The sequence below is a fragment of the Protopterus annectens genome, chromosome 4.part1 (assembly GCF_019279795.1).
Source record: "Protopterus annectens isolate FY-2018-M chromosome 4.part1, PAN1.0, whole genome shotgun sequence".
In the NCBI taxonomy this organism is placed as follows: Eukaryota; Metazoa; Chordata; order Ceratodontiformes; family Protopteridae; genus Protopterus; species Protopterus annectens.
This window is the reverse complement of record NC_056734.1, coordinates 988,510,771-988,530,391: the sequence shown is the minus strand read 5'-3', so window position 1 is coordinate 988,530,391 and position 19,621 is coordinate 988,510,771. Positions and strand designations below refer to the sequence as shown.

Genomic DNA, 19,621 nt, shown 5'->3' with positions numbered 1-19,621 from the left:
AACCAAACCATCTGGAATTAAAACATGTGATTCATGTACCCAGAAGATGTCACTAACTGACGGGCACACCAGTTATGTGTGTTGTCTGGGTGCTGTTCATTTGCAGGACTCCTGCTCCATCTGCCACAATTTTAGTTCTCAGGTGTTGCAGGAGTGAAGAAATAAACTTATTGTTAGGTGGTTGCTCAGGGGTCCTTTTGATGAGGCAGTAGAAGGAAACCAGACTTCCTGCAAGTCTTCTCAATCTCCTAGATTGGACAAATCATCAAAAAGGACTTCTTCCTCGGCTACAGCATCCGAGCTGTCAAGGAAAGTTGCCAAGGACACTACTACGGAACCGAAGACTATTGGGCCCGAAAAAATCTTTGTTGGTTCCGCAGACCTTATCAGAACTGAGCAAGTCACAGACAGAGCAGGTCTTTAACCTTGGAGCCCATCTCCTCGGTGCCAAAATCTCCTTTACTGCAATCTGTGGCTGGCAATGTAAAGTCCTCCACCCCGTCCTCTTATTCCTCCAGGAGGTTATCGGATGAAGATGTGGAGCAGGTGGTCAAGAGGTTACTCCGGAATCCGTCTCTTGCAAAAAATTTTATCGAGTCCAGCCCATAAGGATGTGGTACCGACACCCATTACTGCCCCTTCTCTTCCTACCCGAGTGGTATCGGAGCCAGAGTGTATGGATGTCTTTGTGATGGAACCGTCGGGCCTGAGACTCGCACCTGGGTTCTCTGTCCCGAAGTATGTTCAGACTTCAACTTCATCTTCTGTCGAAGGGTCTGGGAACTGAAGCTCACCCATCGGGTCCAGGGAGGAGAGTCGGATCGGATCTTTGTCAGATCCGGTTCGTCCTCTCTGGGCATCGGCGCAGGTGAGCTCCGTGCCTACATCAACCTCAGAGCCCTACCCCTTTGGTGTGGGGAAGGTCTCCAGGCACTTCAGAACCGGAGTTCTCCTTGGGCCCCGGTTCGTGGTGCCTTCAAGGTGATGCGGAGTGTGCTGCCTCCTCAGGCGGCTCCATCCATTGAGCCAGGCACTCTTCCCCCAAAAGAGCCAATTTCTACTTCTGCTCCATCCCCCCCCCAGGCTTAGGGAACCAGTGCCCCAGGACGCCCCATTGTGAGTCGTCTTGTTCCGAAACCTCACCAGAGGATCCCTCTGGAGAGCTTCCTTGAAAGAGAACCTGTAAGAGGAAACATCTAGACTACCCTGAGGAGTCTGTCATTTCAGATACAGATTTGGAGGATTCAGAAGGGTCTCAAAGGTCTCCCTTTGAAGATGTCTCTTTTTCAGACATTCTTCAGATCATAAAACAGAGAGGTTGCTGGAAAAACCTAACCCCGTCTGAGGACGAATCTGTGTACCTGGAGGTGTTCGATTCTTGACCCTCCACCTCTTGGGTGTGTCTGCCTTTCAATCAACTTCTTGGCGTAGTGAGTCAAAAGGCATGGGGCTCTCCAAAATCAGTGGAACCTGTTCCGAGGAGGCCAGACAAGTTTATTATTGCCCCTGCGGACAAAGATTTTCTAACTAAGGGTGTTCCGGTAGATGCTATGGTTGTGGTGGTGGCCACCAAGAAGGAGATGGCCGAAACTTCATCTGTCCATCCACCGAATAAGGAATATCGAACGGTGGACAGATACGGGAAGTGTATGTTCTCGTCAGCGGCCTTTACCCTCCAGTCGCTGAACTACCTAACCCACTTTACCAGACTTCAGAGGTATCTAGTAAACGAGTTTGGAGATCCCCACCATGGTTCTACAGCTGCTGAAGTGTCAGATAAGGTCTCCTGTCAGCTTGCTACCTTAGGTTCTTTAGTTAACACCTCCATGTGGCTCATATCCTATACAGCTGATGGAGAGACTAGGGCAGCAGGCATAGGAATAGCTCTCAGGAGGCATTTTTGGATGTACCTTTCTGAGTTTGCTGAACCCTTTAAGTCTTCCTTCATCAGCTCCCCTTTTGTTCAAGTCGAAAGTAAAAGACTCTGACCAGATGCAAAGAAGATGGCAAAACTCTGTCTGCCATGGGAGTATGTTTTTCTTTCCCTACCAGGCCTTACCCCAAATGCCAGAAGGGAGTAAAGATGTGGTTCCATAATTCCCAAGGAGCTTCACCGGACACACGTGATTTTTTTACCCCAGGGGCAGAGGGGTAAACAGCGGAAGGCGCTGTCTTCACAGCAGAGGGGGTCCGCAAAATCAGGGCGACAGATAATGCATTCTCTGGCAGGCCCTTCCAGTGCTCTTGAAAGGAGGTTCGCCTGCCCACCTCTGGAGGCAGTCAGATGCAGACGATCACTGTACATAAAAGCTTGGCTGGACATCACCCAAGACAAGTGGGTACAGTTGATTATGCCACATACCCTTCTCGTCTCCCTCCCCATAAGATCAGTCCCAGACATTCCACCCCGTCAGAGGGATCAGGCAACCCTAGAGGTTCAAAGGTTGCTAGAAAAGAGTCATCTAAGAAGTCCCCACAGACCAAATCTGATCCGGAACTTACTCAAGGTTCTTTTTAGTTCCAAAGAAAACAGGGGAATATGGAGGCCCATTTTGGATCTCAGCAGACTAAACAAGTCAGTCAAGAAAACAAAGTTCCGAATGGTGACACTGCAGTTCATACTTCCCTTTCTGGGAAAGGTTAATTGGATGTGCTCCATTGATCTCCAGGATGCGTACTACCATATAAAGATGGACAGACGATCCAGGAGTTATCTACGCTTCCGTCTGGGAGCTAGTCACTACCAGTTCAGAGCACTGCCCTTTGGACTCATTACAGCCCTCAGAGTGTTTACCAAATGCATGTCAGTAGTCACGGCTCACCTGAGACAGGATTCTGGGTGTTTCCATACTTAGACGACTGGCTCCTTACCGCCACCACCGACCATCTACTAACCAAGGCAAAGGGATGCCACTGTCTGTCTATGCTCAGAGCTAGGCATTATTATAAACTATGAAAAATCTGCCTTGTTGCCTTCACAGCATATTACCTTCATAGGAGCAGACGTGGACACAAAACACGATAGCAAAACTGCCTCATGAAAGAGTACTAACGCTACACCATGAGATTTCACTCTTGCTCATGAGGAAGAAAGTACAAGCAAAGTTTATTCTCAAGGTCCTGAGTTCAATGGCAGCTGCAATAACATTAGTCCCACTTGCGTGTCTTCACATGAGAGTTTTACAGTGGCTACTCTTTGGTCAGTGGTCCATGCAGGAGTTGCCCATGTCACACAAGATCCTCATTACAGACACCTACAAGAAGGACTTACATTGGTGGCTCCAGTCGATGCAGATGACTATAAGCAGATCATTTGTTCTTGCCCAACCTGTAGCTACAGTGACCATGGACACCTCCCAGATTGGGTGTGGGGGGGGGGGGGCATTATGGCATTATCTGGGACAGATTGTCCAAGGGACTTGGCAGGAACGTGAATACCACTTGCACATCATTGTCCTAGAGATAAGAGTGATGCTTCTGGCATTGCAGGCATTTCAGAGCTTTCTTCCAACAGGTACAATTGCAAGACAGACAGGTATGTCTGTAGTGTGGTACATCAACAAACAAGGAGGAACCAGACCTTATCCCCTGTGTCGAGAGGCTCAAAGATTATGGCAAAGGGCAGTATCTTCTCAATGTTTCTGATCGCAATACACATCCCGGGAAAATCCAACGTGATAGCGGACAAGTTGATCAGAGTAATTCTTATGCCTCATGAGTGGTCCCTGAAACAGGAAATTGTGAACCAAATTTTTCGCAAATGGGGCCAGCTTTGCTGCGACCTCTTTGCCATGCCCATGAACTCCACATGCAGCAGCTATCTTTCCCAAGTGATGCACTTGTTCACGATTGAACCCCGGGATTTCTTTATGCCTCCCCCCCCACCCGTTTCCACTAATACCCAAAGTTCTTCAGAAAGTCAAATTGTTCATTTGCAGGCTAATTCTCAATGCTCCGTATTGGCCTCGTCCGATATGGTTCCCCTTCCTGTGGTCCCATCTCTGGGAGGATCCTTGGATCCTGGACCCAGTACCAGATCTTCTGACTCACCAATCAGGAATGCTCCATCCCTCCATTCGATCTCTCAAGTTGACAGCGTGGCTGCTCCATTTCCAATTTTAGCCAGGCTTCCGAACATGTCCCCTGCATTGCGTCACATTTTGGTCTCATCCCATAAGACTGCAACTAGAAGACTGCATGCTAGTAAGTGGAAAAGGTTTTCTTGCTGGGCTTCCAAGAATAATGTAGATCCCTTTACAGCCCCCGTAACTACAATTTTAGATTTTTTTTAGCAGAAGTTTTCAATCAGGGAGCAGCTGCAGCTATGGCAAAAGTTCAGTCGGCTGCAATATCCAACTATCACAGAGCAGACATGGGCTCAAAAATAATGTCTCACAGATTATGTAAAGCTTTCCTGAAAAGAACATTCTTGCCAAGACCTCCAACAAAGTAACCACCACCTCCTTGGGACCTCAATTTAGTACTAAGTTCGCTGATTGTCCCTCCCTATGAACCAGCTTCCTCCTGTCAATTGAAATTCCTTACCTGGAAAACAGTATTTTTGACGGCTATCACTTCAGCCAGGATGGTCTCAGAACTGCAAGCTCTGTCTATACGCCCTCCCTACTTAATTTTTCACAAAAACAGATGATCCGTTAGAACTAATCCATCCTTTCTTCCCAAAGTCTGTTCAGAGACCAATTTGAATCGGTCTGTTGACCTGCCAGTTTTCTTTCCAAATTATGGCAACAAGGCAGAATGCAAACTCCACCAGTTAGATGAACACAGGCAACTACATTTCTGTTTGCATAGAACCAAGGAGTTTAAGAAATCTGATCAGCTATTTGTTTCCTTCTCAGACAGCAAGAAAGGTGCGCCAATTTCAAAGGTTACCTTATCAAAATGGCTTACTGACACGATGATCTATGCATATATTTCACAGCATAAACAATTGCCAGGAAGTATTACTGGCTACTCAACCAGAGCAATTTCACAGTCGACTGCTTTCCAGGCCAGAGTACCTATGGATTAGATCTGTGTTACAGCGGCATGGGTCAAACCCCATACCTTTATCACTCATTACAAAGTAGACATGGCATCCCGGAACAGGGCATCCTTTGGTTCCACTGTTCTGAAGAGCTTATTCCCGTGAGCCACCCAAGAAAGAAGGTGCTGGGGAAGTGGTCCCAACTAGCAAGAATGAAGGCAAGATAGGACGACATAACATAAAGAAGTTATGTACTCACCATAACGTTCCATGTTTGTTGCAGATAATTTCGCCTTCTTTCTTGCATCCCACCCTCCTTCCCCCTACCTTCGCTCCTGGAGAATCAAGAGAAATTTTGTTGGGGATTGCCTACATATATACTCTGCTTCCATTCTTGCTTCATAAGACGTAGGTTGGGGATAATTAGTATTTGGTCTGGAGTAAAAGCTTTGTTGTTAGTAGCTTGCAAACAAGATCTTGGTTACTTTCCCAGTGCATCATGGGATAGGGTTTACCCTCGAGTCAGTGGAAGCTCCCGAGCTTTAGTATTAAGGCTGAGTCGGAACCGATGCTCTGCTCCAAACCACCCAACAATAAAGGAGGAGAGATTATGGACAACAAACATGGAACATTATGCTGAGTACATTTCTTTTTTTTATCTGTAAGCTACACTAGGTCCATGATATTCCTTAATTTCTGTACTTTTTAATTGACATGTCTAGGTTTCCACTGCAGTGCTTTCCATCACTGCAAAAGCTAAGAAGAAGGAAAAGGAAAAGGAGAAAAAAGAGGATGAAAAAATGGAAGTGGTGAGTAGAAAATTTGTCTTAAAACTGCATATCCTTGTATGTGTTTGAATTGGGCAGAATATTTAGATACTTGTGTATGTAGGCTTTCTACAGCAAATATACTTAAGAAGCGGCATTCAGACTGAGGGAGCAGAAATGTGAATTGATTGAAGTATTTGCCATTTTCACTCTTCAGCTTTTACACTTTGGTCTAGAAACAAAGGTGCTAGAACTAGTAGAAGTGGAATTGGGTAGTTGTCAGGACAAGTGGTGTGCATGTTTAGCGTTGAGGCTCAGCCCTTACTCAGGGGTTCATCATTTTGTTTGCAGACTGTTCTCCCAGTAGTGGGGCTCATCATTCCATATGCATGCCGTTGTTACCCCTATAATAGGGCTCAACCTTCCTGTGTAGATGGTTGTTATCCCAGTAATGGGGCTCATCATTCCATGTACAGATGATTGTTATCCTAGTAATGGTGCTCATCATTCCTTGTACAGACTGTTATTACAGTAATGGTGCTGATCATACTTTGTGCAGACCATTGTTATCCCAGTAATGGTGCTCATCATTCCATGTGCAAACGGTTGTTATCCCAGTAAATTGGGGTCATCATTCAGTGTGCGGATAGGTTTAGCTTTAGCAGAGGACTGAAAATATGCCTTTAACATTCTGTTATAATCTGAAGACAGAGGGACAAGTAAAAAGTCTATAACTTACCCTTACTTCGAAGGTGGACTCCTCTTCATCTTTCATTGTAGGCTGTGCCTGGGATAGTACGGCTACTGTGCAGTTTTCTTCATTCAGATGCTGCTGGAAGTACTCCTTCCAACTGCCTTTGATTTCCTGTGGACTACTGAGTATTTTGTTGCTGGCATACCTTATGAAGTGTGTCTGACTATCTTCTTTATCTTTCTGTCCGTGCCCTGCAATCTGATTGTTTCTTTGTGGCATCTATTGTGTCACATTCTAGAAGCTAGGGTACCTCTTTTTGTTCTTTGGTTGGCTAAGGGAAGAGTCAGAATAGGAGTTTTGTTTATAGCCTGGTCCATCTTTTCTGTTTCCCACTTTTTCCTGCACTACTTTGTTTTGATGGCTTCCTGGACGTCTGCATTCCAGCACCAGCTTTCCTTATATACCTTGTTTGGTCACATATATGTTCTGCAATCCTTACATATGCCGTTTTGAAGCACTACCATTCTTCAACTCCATCTGTTTGCTCTTCTTCCTGAAGTGCTAGGGCCTTGAGATATTCCTTGAACTCTTGTTCTTTCACCCCTGTCAGCATCCAAGTCTTTAGCCTTGTCTCTGTTGACTTTAGAGCCTTCTCTAACCAGTGCTTGCAACTGATTGGGGCAACCAGTATTTTATGTGCCCTGTTTCACTAGGGATTACTTTGAAATCACTGATTCTACCCCAGTGCCTTTTTTTTTTTACTAGAACAACGTCCGAGTAGCATGTTCACCACTTGTATGTGATCTTGTGGACACTTTGTTAATGAACCATGTGTTGGCTGCCAGACAAAAGTCTAGAATGCCCTCTCTTCTTTATTCCTGTTGCCCCACCCATGTGGACTCTGGCAGTCCTTGTGTCTTGTCCTGTCTAACCTGATCTGTGCATTCCGGTCACCCATCATAACCACCAATTCATGTTGTCCTACTTTATCTAGTATGTCCTGTAACTGCTGTCTGAATGCACTCTTTTATTCACTTGTGGAACACAGGCTAAGATTGTGTCCTTACATTGCCATCTGATTGCCACGAGTCTTTCACTAATACTGATGTCATCCCTCTCTGTCTTCTGAAGCCTTTTCTTCACCACAATTCCTACACCATTTCTAGTCTGTCCTCTTGAGTAGTCTATTCTGGATCCCAAGCCAAGTATCTTTGCTGCACTGCCCTTCTGTCTTGTCTCCTAGATACAGACAGTGTCTAGCCTTCTCCTCACCATCTTGTCATCCACTTCAAAGCTGCATCCTGTCAGTGAACCCACAGTGAGTGTGCCAATCCTTAGTTCATGTTTAGCAGGTTGATTGGTTTTATGTCCAGCTTTCACCCAACGGAGCTATTCAAGGTAACCTAGGCTGGGCAGCTGGACACCATACGGGCAGTAACGTACTGATGCAGAGCTGGTGGGCTTTACGATGGGCACATACTGGCCAACAGGGGCACATACCCCTCTCATCATTAGCATGGGTCTCTGGTGCTGGTCAGAGTAGGCCAGGTCCTCAATCCACTTACTATCAGCAAATACCCATGCCCATTTTTGTTGACATTAGTCAGCATGACTGAATCACCTAGAACCAGTTGCTACATCTCTGAGTAGCTAACCCTGACAACGGTGCACAGTCTGTGATGCATGTTCTCATATCGAGAGGGTACTGCACATCACAGTTAATATCCAAAGCAGTTGGTCTCTAAAACTCTTCCATTTTCGACGACATTAGTCAACATGGCTGAATCACCTAGAACAATTTGCTACATCTTTGAGTGGGTAACCCTGGCGTGGTGTACAAGTCTGATCCATGTTCTCCTATTTAGAGAATACTGCACATCACAGTTAATATCCAAAGCGGTTGGTCTCTACATCTCTTCCCCCTATGGGGCACGTCATGAGTCTGTGCTGCTCTCCACAACTTCATTCTTGGGTGAGTTTGAGGTGGAAATAGCATGTTTTTAGGAGGTTGTAGGAACCCCACAATGACATGTTAAGAACATGCAATCTCCATTCGAGCATTGTCCAGAGGTCGGGATCGAACCTTGTGTATGGGAGGCAAAGACCTTAACCATTATGTCAACCTTAACCTTATGCCAGAATATTTCCTGTGATGCCCTCTAAGTTTCCATTGGCGTTAAGCAAGTGCAAGGCCAACTGTCCTTTGACCACGGTTGGTTGAGTACCCTGAAGCCTTTATGTCCAAGATGGGTAAGTATACAGAGATCTCACTTCTGCATAGCTTAATAGCCTCCCTCCTCAGCCACTTAATTATTCTCCCCTACTTTTAAAGATTCCCTCAGGTCGATGAAGTCCTCATAGACTGACCTCTTGCCACCTTGTCTGCCCAGAAACCCCTGAATGACTAGCAGGAGACTATTGAGTGAGTGTGAGTAATCCTAGCTGTATAGCCTGTTTTAGGGATAGTGTTTTGGCACTGTGGTATTGTTTCTAGTGTGTCACATTTACTCTTAAGTAAGACGCTCTCTACAGGGCTTCAGTGGAATGCAGTGAAATCCTTAGCAACCATCCTAGGACATTCCTGCATGATTTCTTCTATCCCAGAAACCGTAGCACCTTCCTGCTTCACTGCCTGATAAGGAGTTAAGAGTATGGACAGGTTTGGTAAGAGGGTTTTTTGTTTTTTGCATGGATCCCTCAGCCATCTGTCTCGTGTCAGTATTGTACTCCTCCCTAAAGAACCAGATACTGGAGAAATTTAACAGTACTTCCTGATTCTCCCAAAGGAGGAGCTGGTTATGACCTCTGCTTTAGCAGTGCACTTGCCCATGTCTCACTGTATTTGATTATTCTGATTCTTCTCCTAGGGCAACAGGAATTTGTAGTGTGCCTCTGTAGGATTGCATGGCTCAAGCTGTCCTGTAAGGATGAGCTCCTGAAGGCTATTCTTGATGTCTTGTTTTGAGAAGTCTTTGGGCAGGTCTCTGTAGATCTGGTTGAATACTCCAGAAGCAGAAACTGGTGTTAACCACTCTTGAGGGGTCTATATGATACCCCCTCTCCCAAGCCCTTCCTCCTTGTTTGATGGCAGCCCATCTTTTTCAGAAAAGAGAAGATCATTCATAAAGTGAGATTTCCAAAGAGCTAGACAGTCTTTTCAGACACCTATCCTGACAGGTATTAGAAAGGTGGCCCCTCTGTCTCACCATTTGCAGTTCTGAATTTTCTTGGGGGGGGGGGGGTGTCTCCACAGATCACTTGGAACAAAATATACTGTGAGACTCTCCTTCATTTAGGACAAGAGCAGGTGTTTTGCTCTTATGTCTTAGTTCCAGAGGTGGTGGGAGACTTCACATACATCCTCAATCTCAGTGATCCCAGCAAGCACATGTAATGTGTCAATTTCCAAAGGGCGAATCTCCAGAGATTTCTGCTTCAACATTGTTCTTGGATTATGCTGGATTCATCAGTGATGTTCGTGTTTCACTGTTGTAGTCATTACAATTGGGTTATCCTGCTGGCAGGCTACCCGCAGTCAGCCTGAATTCCAAAGTCTAGGTCCAGCGTCTGTTGCTGTCGCCTCCTCCCTGACATCAGTGCGCCAGGGGTATAAAAGATGCAGCCGACGCCATTTTCTTCAGTCTTTCTTGCCGCACGGTGCCCGAAGCAAAAGCAGTTCACAAGTGCCGGTCGGCCGACTCCTGAGATTTTCAAATTCGAATTTCAGATCCAAAGTCTTCATTAAAGCTAAGTACCCCGTTGGGGAAACTTTTTTCTTGCTGCAGACCGATGTCAGAAAAAGTTAATAATTTTATTTCTTGTGGGAAGCAAATACCTCATAAGGATTTTCATTTTTACTGTATTCCTTGCCTAGACCTTGACCACACTTTGCTAGTTGTCAGATTTGTGCTAGATTTAACCAACGCACTATTAAGCGTCGGTACAATTTTGCATTTCATTACTTTGGCAGAAGATTCAATTATATAATGCTGTCAGAACAGCCGACTACCGGAGTTTATAAAAAGCACAAAGAAAAAGAAAAGGACAGGCATCCGAGGTCCAAAACCGATGACGAGGCTTCCGCTAGGCCAGTCGCCGGTTCTCAGTGAGGCGCTTTCGCAGCCCCTGACGCCCGCTACCTCAGAGCCGCAGGCTGCTTCCGACTCCCACGTGGAGCCGACTAGGCCGCTGGAAATTCAAGGTATTGGACACTCGGAAACTATTCCCTCAGATGGGTCCGGAGCCGCTGAGCAGGCATCAGCTTCTGAGGGTGTTTTCAGGCCTACACAGTTATATGTGAAACCTACTTCAGCTTCAAAGACTAAAGCAGCTCTAAAGACAAAGAAACAAGTGCAGCATTCTCCTGGACAGGCCTCCATGCCTAAAATACAGATGCTTAAAATGGCCAAAGACCTAATTACTTTGATCAGGGGTTCCCATCCCCCTCCTGATAGAGGCCTAGGCAAGAGATAGAATATGAATCTTCAGATCAGGTTTCCATTTCCTCTGATTCCTCTTCTGAACAGGAATATTCTCTTCCTCCCTATGAGGATTCTGATGCTGAAGAATCTATCCCTTCAGCCTCTCCTCCTGAGGATTATTCTTTTGGGGAGACACTGCATACTATGAGGGAGCATTTCCACTGGGAGAGCCACGATTACTCAGAATCCAAGAAAAGGCTCCAAGACTTCCTTTTATTACCTCAGCACAGGTCCCTTGCTATCCCCTGTTTTAGACATTGTAGATGATGTATTCGAGAGTCCGGTCTGTCTCCAGACTCTTTACCACCAGCTCCTGTTAAGCCAGACAAATACTACAGAGTTCCTGAGTCACATACATTTCTTTATAAAAACCCTGCTGCTGACTCAGAAACTATCTCTCAGGGTCCCAAAGGGGTCAAGGCTTCCACTGCAAAAAACCCTATCCCCTCTGATAGGGATTCTAGGGCCCAGGACAGATGGGGGAAATATTTATACTTCTGCTACCTTGGCTGTAAGAGCTTTAAATTGCCAGTTTCATATGCTTAAATATCAGCAATATCTTATGTCACTGCTTAAACAGAAAATGTTGACAAATTCAGAATGTGCAGAAAACAGGGAAATGCAGGATTTATTGCATGCAACTGAACAAGTGGGAAAGCATACTTTGCATTGTGGTTTTGATTCTCTAGAGACCTCCTGCAGGGCCGCTGTTACAGGCTCTGTCATTAGGAGGCATGTTTGGTTAAAAGAACAGAATCTGCCTGATCATGTTAAAGCAAAACTATTAGATGCTCCATTACAGCATGATACTTTGATTGGTGTTAAAGCAGAAGAGGTGTTGAAGAAAATGGAGGATAAAGCTAAATCTATGCAAACAGTTAAGGATATCTTGCAGGTACAGCCTCCCAGATTTAGCAGGAACTGGCCTACAAAGAATTGGTCCTTTCCAGTGTCAGACAGGCCACAAAGAGGCAGATACAGATGCCCCAGAGGCAGATCACAGCCCCAAGGCTCATACAGGCCTAAACAATGGGGTGCTTCTACCTCCAAAAGGGGAGAGGAAAAATCACAGCCATACAGGAAACAGTCTCAATGACTTCCCCTGCCAGCACCAAGCACTTGTCTTCTGGCAGCCCCTTTGGGAGGAAAACTAGCACTTTTTTCACAAAATAGGCACATGATCACCCAGGACAAATGGCTCTTAAATATCGTATCACAAGGCTACAGGTTCCACTTTCACACCCTGCCAAGGCCAAACGGTATGCCAGACCTGCCACACAATCAGTGGGCAGAGGCGCAAAAACAAGTTTCATCCCTCATGGACAAGAGAGCCCTTCAGCTAGTACCACAGCAAGAGCAGGGACTAAGATTCTACTCAAGGCTATTCTTGGTGCCCAGAAAGGACAAAGCCTGGAGACCAATACTGGACCTGTATATCTGAAAGGGTAATGGTACAGTGGTTAAGATATATGCCTTTCAAGCACAAGGTGCAGGGTTTGATTCTCATCACTGCAAGAGCTTAGCAGATTGAAGATGTATATTTTTAAGGGTTGGGAGGGTGGCCTAATGGTTAAGGTGTTTGCCTTACAAACACAAGGTGCAGGGTTTGAGTCTCACAAGGGATAATTGGCTAGGCTTAAAATGGCTTGCAAGGGCAGTTAGCTTAGTACTAATCTATGAACCTATGAACCTATAAACACATTGCTGGATATTCCAAAATTCAAAATGTTAACACTGCAGCAGCTTCTGCCCATGCTGGGCAAAAAGGCTTGGCTTGTGACTTTAGACCTAAAAGAGGCATACCTGCATGTCCCAATCAGACAATCATGCAGAAGATACCTCAGATTTATAGCTGGCTCAATGCACTACCAATTCTCTGCACTGCCCTTTGGCTTATCTACTGTGCTCAGGGTTGTCACAAAATGCCTGGCACCAGTGATTGCGTTTTGCAAACAGAGGAATACAAATATATCCTTACTTGGATGACTGCCTTATTCAAGCAGAGAACAAGGGCATTCTACTACAGCATCTGGCGTTTGTAAAAAGATTACTAACAGGTCTAGGGTACACAGTAAACGAAAAGAAATCAAAACTCGTACCCTCTCGAGAGATAATATTCCTGGGTGCAAGCTTAAATACAACTGCCCAAATGGCTTATCTCACGCCAGACAAACACAGACAACTGACTAATTTCAAAATGTTGGCAACAAAGACCCAGTTATCTGCAGGAAAAATTCTGCAGGCCTTGGGCCTCATGGCATCCTGCATTCTGCTAATTCCATATGCAAGACTGCATATGAGGAAACTTCAATGGTATCTAAAAAGTGTTTGGACTCAACATTGCCACAGCCTGGAAACAATAATTACCCTCATTCCCTGCCTGCAACAGGAGTTTCAATGGTGGGCAAAAGCCTGTCACCACAGCATGGGACAGCCATTCACCTTACCCACAGCCAGGCAGGCATTGACAACAGATGCATCAAGCAGGGAGGCACACATTCCTACCCCATCTGCAGGCTAGCCATGAACATGTGGGACACCGTATTGACTTACCAAGTACATCTGCAAGAGCAATTCCTGCCAGGAAGGACAAATACTCTGGCAGACGAACTAAGCAGAAACCTAATGGATCTCCACAAGTGGAAATTGGATCCACAAGTCTTCGGCATAACAAGGAACTGGGGATGCCCGGACATAGACCTATTTGCCTCCCCTCACAACTACCAACTACAGAGATTCTGCACAAGGACTTATCAAAAGCAAGCATGGAAAGTGGATGCTCTATCTTTCAGCTGGAAAGACCTAACAGTATATGCTTTCCTTCCTCTGCTTCCTCCCCAAGGTACTCCTCAAGGTCAGACAAGATAGACCAAAAATGATACTGATTGCCCCAGACTGGCCCCTCCAGCAGTGGTACCCAATCCTAAAGAGCTTGTCTCAATGCCCAGCTAGGACTTTACCTCAAATTCCTCACTTATTGACCCAACAAGACAGTCAGACACTGCACAGCCAACTCAGGACCTTAAACCTGGCAGCATGATGGACACACCTCTCTCTAAAGCAGTGATGGATGTTATTTTGCAGGCCAGGAGGCCTAGCACCAGAAAATCTTATGCAGAAAAATGGAAGACTCTGCGCTTGGAACCAGACACAAGGTTTTGACACGATTGTTCCAAAAATTCCTCAGATTTTGCAATACCTAACTGAGATGCTTGATAAAGGCCTTTCCTTATCAATTAAAATTCATGCCTCTGCCATTTCAGCTCATTACAATACAGAACCACCTGTTTTTTCTCATCCATTACTAAGGCAGTTCCTCAGAGGGGCCAAAAACGTAAGACCTCCAAGGAGAGCACCAATACCTGCATGGGACCTCAACTATGTCTTGGAAAAACTCACACTGCCTCCGTTTGAGCCAGCCTCTACAGCTGATATAAAATTCTTATCCTGGAAAACAGCTCTGCTCCTAGCAATAACCTCTGCTAGACGAGACAAGCACTCATGGCTGTGGAACCTTTTATCATTTTCCATCCTGACAGGGTTTCTCTGCAAACAAACCCTACATTTATGCCTAAGGTAGTGTCCAGTGTGGCCCTTAACCAAACAATTCACTTGCCAACCTTTTATCCAAACCCTCAGAATAAGGGTGAGAGAATTCTGCATTCTTTGGACATTCACAGACAGCTACGCTTCTGCTTGGACAGAACCAAAGCTTTCAGAAAGACTGAACAACTTCTAGTGGCATATGCTGCAGGATCACAAGGAAAGCCCATCTCAAAGCAGACTATTTCAAAGTGGATAGGCCACTGCATTCGTTTCTGCTATTCACAGCATGGCAAATCAGTGCCTAAGGGCATTAGGCCACGTTCAACCAGAGCAGCAGCCACTTCATCAGCCTTCTTCAGAGGAGTACCAACCAAAGACATCTTAGAGGCTGCAACTTGGAGTTCAGTGCATACTTTTACAAAGCACTATCACTTACCTCTCTACTCTAAATCCAGGGCAGGTTTTGCCACTGCAGTTCTGCAGGGCCTAATAGCTTCTCCTAATCCTATTTAGCACCAGCCTCCCAACCTTAGCTTTGGGATTCAACCCAATTGTAATGACTGCAACAGTGAAACATGATGAACATAGTACAGTTGTGTACCTACCATAAATGTAGATGTTCGAGTGTATTCACTGTTGCAGTCCAGGTTACCCTCCCACCATCCCCCTTTTCCTTTGCTGGGACTTATCTGTACTTGTCTATTCTATACAACCTATGTGGTGTATTTGCTTGTAGATGAAGGAAAAGTTGTTTGTGCATGCATGCTTATTGACATAATTTAGCCTACCATTTTAGGGGCACCTGACATCTGGGGCAAGAAAAACTGAAGAAAATGGCGTCGGCTGCATCTTTTATACCCCTGGGGCACTGACTTCAGAGAGGAGGCGACAGCAACCGACGCCAGACCTAGACTTTGGAATTCAGACCGACTGCGGGTAGCCTGCCAGCAGGATAACCCAATTGTAATGACTGCAACAGTGAATACACTCGAACATCTACATTTATGGTAGGTACACAACTGTACTTTTTGACTCCACACAGGAGTTTCTTCAGTGTGGCATGATGGGTGTAACTTCTGTTTCAAGGTATTGCTCTATCTTATCTGTACCAATGAATGTTTACCAGCATGCTAGCCATTGTGAGAAAGTTCTTGCTGGAGAAAAAACTCCATTTATTTCCCTTTCTGGATGACTGTTTTGGGTTTTCTCTTTGAGAGTCCAACTGGTGGCACATCCCTGCAATGGATTCTTCCATGGCTGCAGTCTCTGGGTGGGAAGCGGTAACCATAAACCAGTAATATTCCATGGAGATCCCATGTCAGAAGACTGCCTTCAGATGGCCCAAGATACCATTCACACGTCTGGAGATGTGGATGTTACTAGTTGTTCAGTGGGTAAGTCTGCTGAACCTTTTCAAACATGACCTGAGCTCAGAAGAGCAAAAAAATACATTAAGATCTTACTAAACATCATTGCTATATACAGAATAGGTGCATGGTAAAACTCAGTACGTAATGGTAATATTAAATGCTGATTGGGTAAGATGAAGATTTAGAGTATATTGAGAGAAGAATAAAGAAAAAAAATACAAAGTCTCAATGAGGAATGATTCCCCACAATTCCATTTTTTTTAAGTCCCTAAATTCAGGGAAACCTTGTTAGAGAGTCAGGGGTGATCGTGGCCTACTGACCCTGTATCCCTGAAGAAGAGATCCTGTAGATGACTTTTTGGACCATCACATCTATTGTTTTAGGTGGTACCTCTCACAGAATGAATGAATGATTGATTTTAGCTGAGGAGTGCATGATGAGAACGTGATGTTACTGAGACATTTCTGTAGAAATCGGATACTGTCCCCTGAACAGATTCCCAAGGATAGGCTCCACTTGAATAAGGCTGCCATTGCTGCCACTGTTGTGGTGATGACTGCCTCCAAATGAGGGCCCTCGAAAGAGGGCATGTGGATCCACCCACACAAATGCTCCAGGGCTGTGAATTGAATGAGAAAGCAAGTTTGTCAGTTAACTTTTCCATAAGAGCATTAAACTACTTGATTCACGTAGCACAATTTCAGGTACATCTAACTGTTAAGACACTAGAAGAGCTGAAAAAGTTACCACACATTGATCTGCACATACAGTTTGAGTCACAAGTGGCACCTGTGAACAGCATTACATTGCTGTCCATGAAGCTGACTTAGTCACCATGTACCAACTCTTATGCGAATTTGGTGTTGGCATATTGGGAGTGCACTTATGTTCTAGATCACATATTATTTTCAAAATATATTAAGTATTATAAAAGATTTGTAGACAATGTCTTCCTCATTTGGGGAGGTGATTTAGATATTTTAGATGAATTTATATCCCATATTAATGGAACCACTTCTCAAGTGAGAGATCTCAGGATAAGATTGAATTCTTAGATGTACTACTTAGGAAAGAACATGGGATAATTAGTACAGAAGTCTACAGGAAACCATGTAGAAGGAATGCCCTTCTACATCGAAATAGTATGCATCCCATGTAGAAGGAATGCCCTTCTACACCGAAATAGTATGCATCCACCACATGTACATAGAAACATAGTAAGAAATCAAGCATTGAGATGTTCTCGCTTAATAAGTGATGATGCAGTCTATAGGGAAGCCATTAATGGTATACAGAGAGAGTTTACAGAGAGAGAGGATATCATAATAGGGATCTAGAAACATTACAGGAAGTTGAACGTGAGGAAACAGGACAACCATATATTAGGAGGAGTAGTAACTATTCATATACAGTGCGTAATAATAATAATTTCAGAGCTAAGAGGTTAGTTATTCCCTATACCAACAGGAATAATGCAATAACTGATGTAATCAGGAGGAATTGGGGAATACTACTATTGGATGAGCAAATTAAAGAAGTAGTAGGTACATACCCCAGTTTAGTTATAGGAACCCAAAATCACTAAAAAGGATTCTGTTATGAGAACAATAGTAAGAAGAGGTTATACTCTTCAAGGAAAGGAGCTTTTTCTTGCCACAACTGTAATCAATGTAGTTTCATAGCTAATAAGAATTTTTTGCACATCCAGATATGCAAATTAGATATGAATTTAATCATTATGCTGATTGTAAGTCTAGGAATGTGGTCTATCTAGCTATGTGTCAAAAATGTAATAGTTTCTATGTAGGGAAGACAAATAGAACACTTAGAAAAAGGATCAGGGAACATGTTTATGCCATTAAAAAGGAAAATGAAGGTAATGCCATAGCAAAACATGTTTTACATAAAGATACAACCCATATTTTTAAGTTCTTAGTATTAGAACTTATACATGCCACAGAGAGAGGTTAGGCAATATTAGCAATTATACAGAGAAAGAGGAAGGGGAGTGGATAGTTAGGTTACAAGCTGACAGGGGACATGGTTTGAATGATAGTTTCATTGAAACCATTCTCGCTGGATCGAGCCTTAAAACATTAAATCTTTATGAAATAATTATTAATATATTTCTTATATATGCATTCATAATGAATATATATATGCTCTTCTTTGTTTATTGAATTATGTTTAATTATATTGCCTATGAATATAAATGTGTTATAAGTATATTTTTCGTATGTAGAGTTTTTTCATACATAGAGTTGTTCATAGTTTTAGGATATGTTAGTGAAACTGATTTACAAGTTATATGTGCATTCGTCTATTAATACAGGTTTCTGTTCTACATGAGAGAGTTTTAGAATATATATTTTGTAACTTATTTTAATTTTTTTTATATAAGCATATGTATATGATTATTTGTGCTATCAGTATATAATGACTAACTTTTAAGTGTTCTTAAGAGTTTTTATCATGTGATTTTAATTAGGGATTTTATTGGCTTATGGTAGAAGTGAAGGTATATTTAAAACGATTGAGTGCTTTGTCACTGTTTTCAAGTCTGACGAAGTGTCCTTGGAGACGCAAAAGCGCTTACTTTGTGGAATAAAGAGTATATTTTAAGTTATATTCAGTGGTTTGCTTTGATTGTTGTAGAGTGCCTGCCATCCTTTGTTCTGATTTTACACAGTTTTTGCCTGGAGAGGTACCTTAACCCTGTGGCGTTTTCTTCATGACTTACAGTGCAGTAGATAGAGCAGTGATTGCTGCTTGGAACAGGTATAACTTTGAGGAGAAAGGCCTGACTCGTACTCCATGGAGTTTAGGAAAATTTCTAGGTGCACTTCTCCAGTCCCCCATTATGATGGGTCTGCAATGTTTGGACTGCAAGTGAAAAATAAGTTGCTCACAAATGAGCAAGATGGAAAAATGCTTGTGGCCTTTGGGTCAGGTTCACTACTCTCGAGGATTCAGATGGTCATTAAGAACATTTGGTTTAAGAATTCCCAATATCCACAGTATGATCGAAGCTTCAACAGAAATTCCCACTGCAGGAGATCCTGGAGAATCATCAGCTGAATCTATGAGGATCTGCCCTGCTGTCCACCTCTGGAGGCAGTCTGGGTTAGATATCATTGCATCTATCCATGTATCTTGCCGTCACATAAGACATATGGATCAGGTTTATCTAGAAGATGTACAGTTCCCTTTCTGCAGATTCCAAGGTCTATCACTTATTAACCCCCCCCCCACACACACACACACACAGAAGCGGTGCAGCAGAATTTGAGGTATACATACTACTAGCAAAAAGGGCCCAGATAGGTCAAAAAGTTGCATTATCTAGATGTTTGTCACTTCCAGTGACAAAGAACTTCTGGATAAATTCCAGATTCACTCTACCAGATCAATAGCCACATCTTCAGCCTATTTTAAAAAAATATTGGTTGATGATGTTTGTACTGCTGTGACAGGAGATTCACTGCATGCTTTTGCAAGGTTCTTTAAGTTGGAAATGTCAAGGTCCAGGTCTTCTTCCTGGCCATCATCCTCCCAAGGTACCCTGTCTAATGCCATCCGAGTTGTACTTCTGCAGACTGCATCCTGCTGTTGCAGTATATGGACTTGGACTGGATTACATAAGATGTGAATGTTGCGTAGTTACTGTAACAGCAGAGCTTTCTTATCTATGTCCATACACTGCTCCATACTCGCCCACCTTCCTCTCCTTGGTTCCTATCTACTCAGTACCATACCAGTGGACAAACTGGAAACC

General features: G+C 43.9%; 1 protein-coding gene across 1 annotated transcript in view; it reads left to right on the top strand.

Moving 5' to 3' along the window:
- PSMD1 (proteasome 26S subunit, non-ATPase 1) overlaps positions 1–19,621 on the top strand; it is a 2,664,479-nt gene that overhangs the window by 2,380,975 nt on the left and 263,883 nt on the right. The window contains exon 22 of the mRNA XM_044070690.1: positions 5,710–5,811. Within this exon, the coding sequence (XP_043926625.1) occupies positions 5,710–5,811 (102 nt within the window). The remainder of the gene's footprint in view (positions 1–5,709; positions 5,812–19,621) is intronic.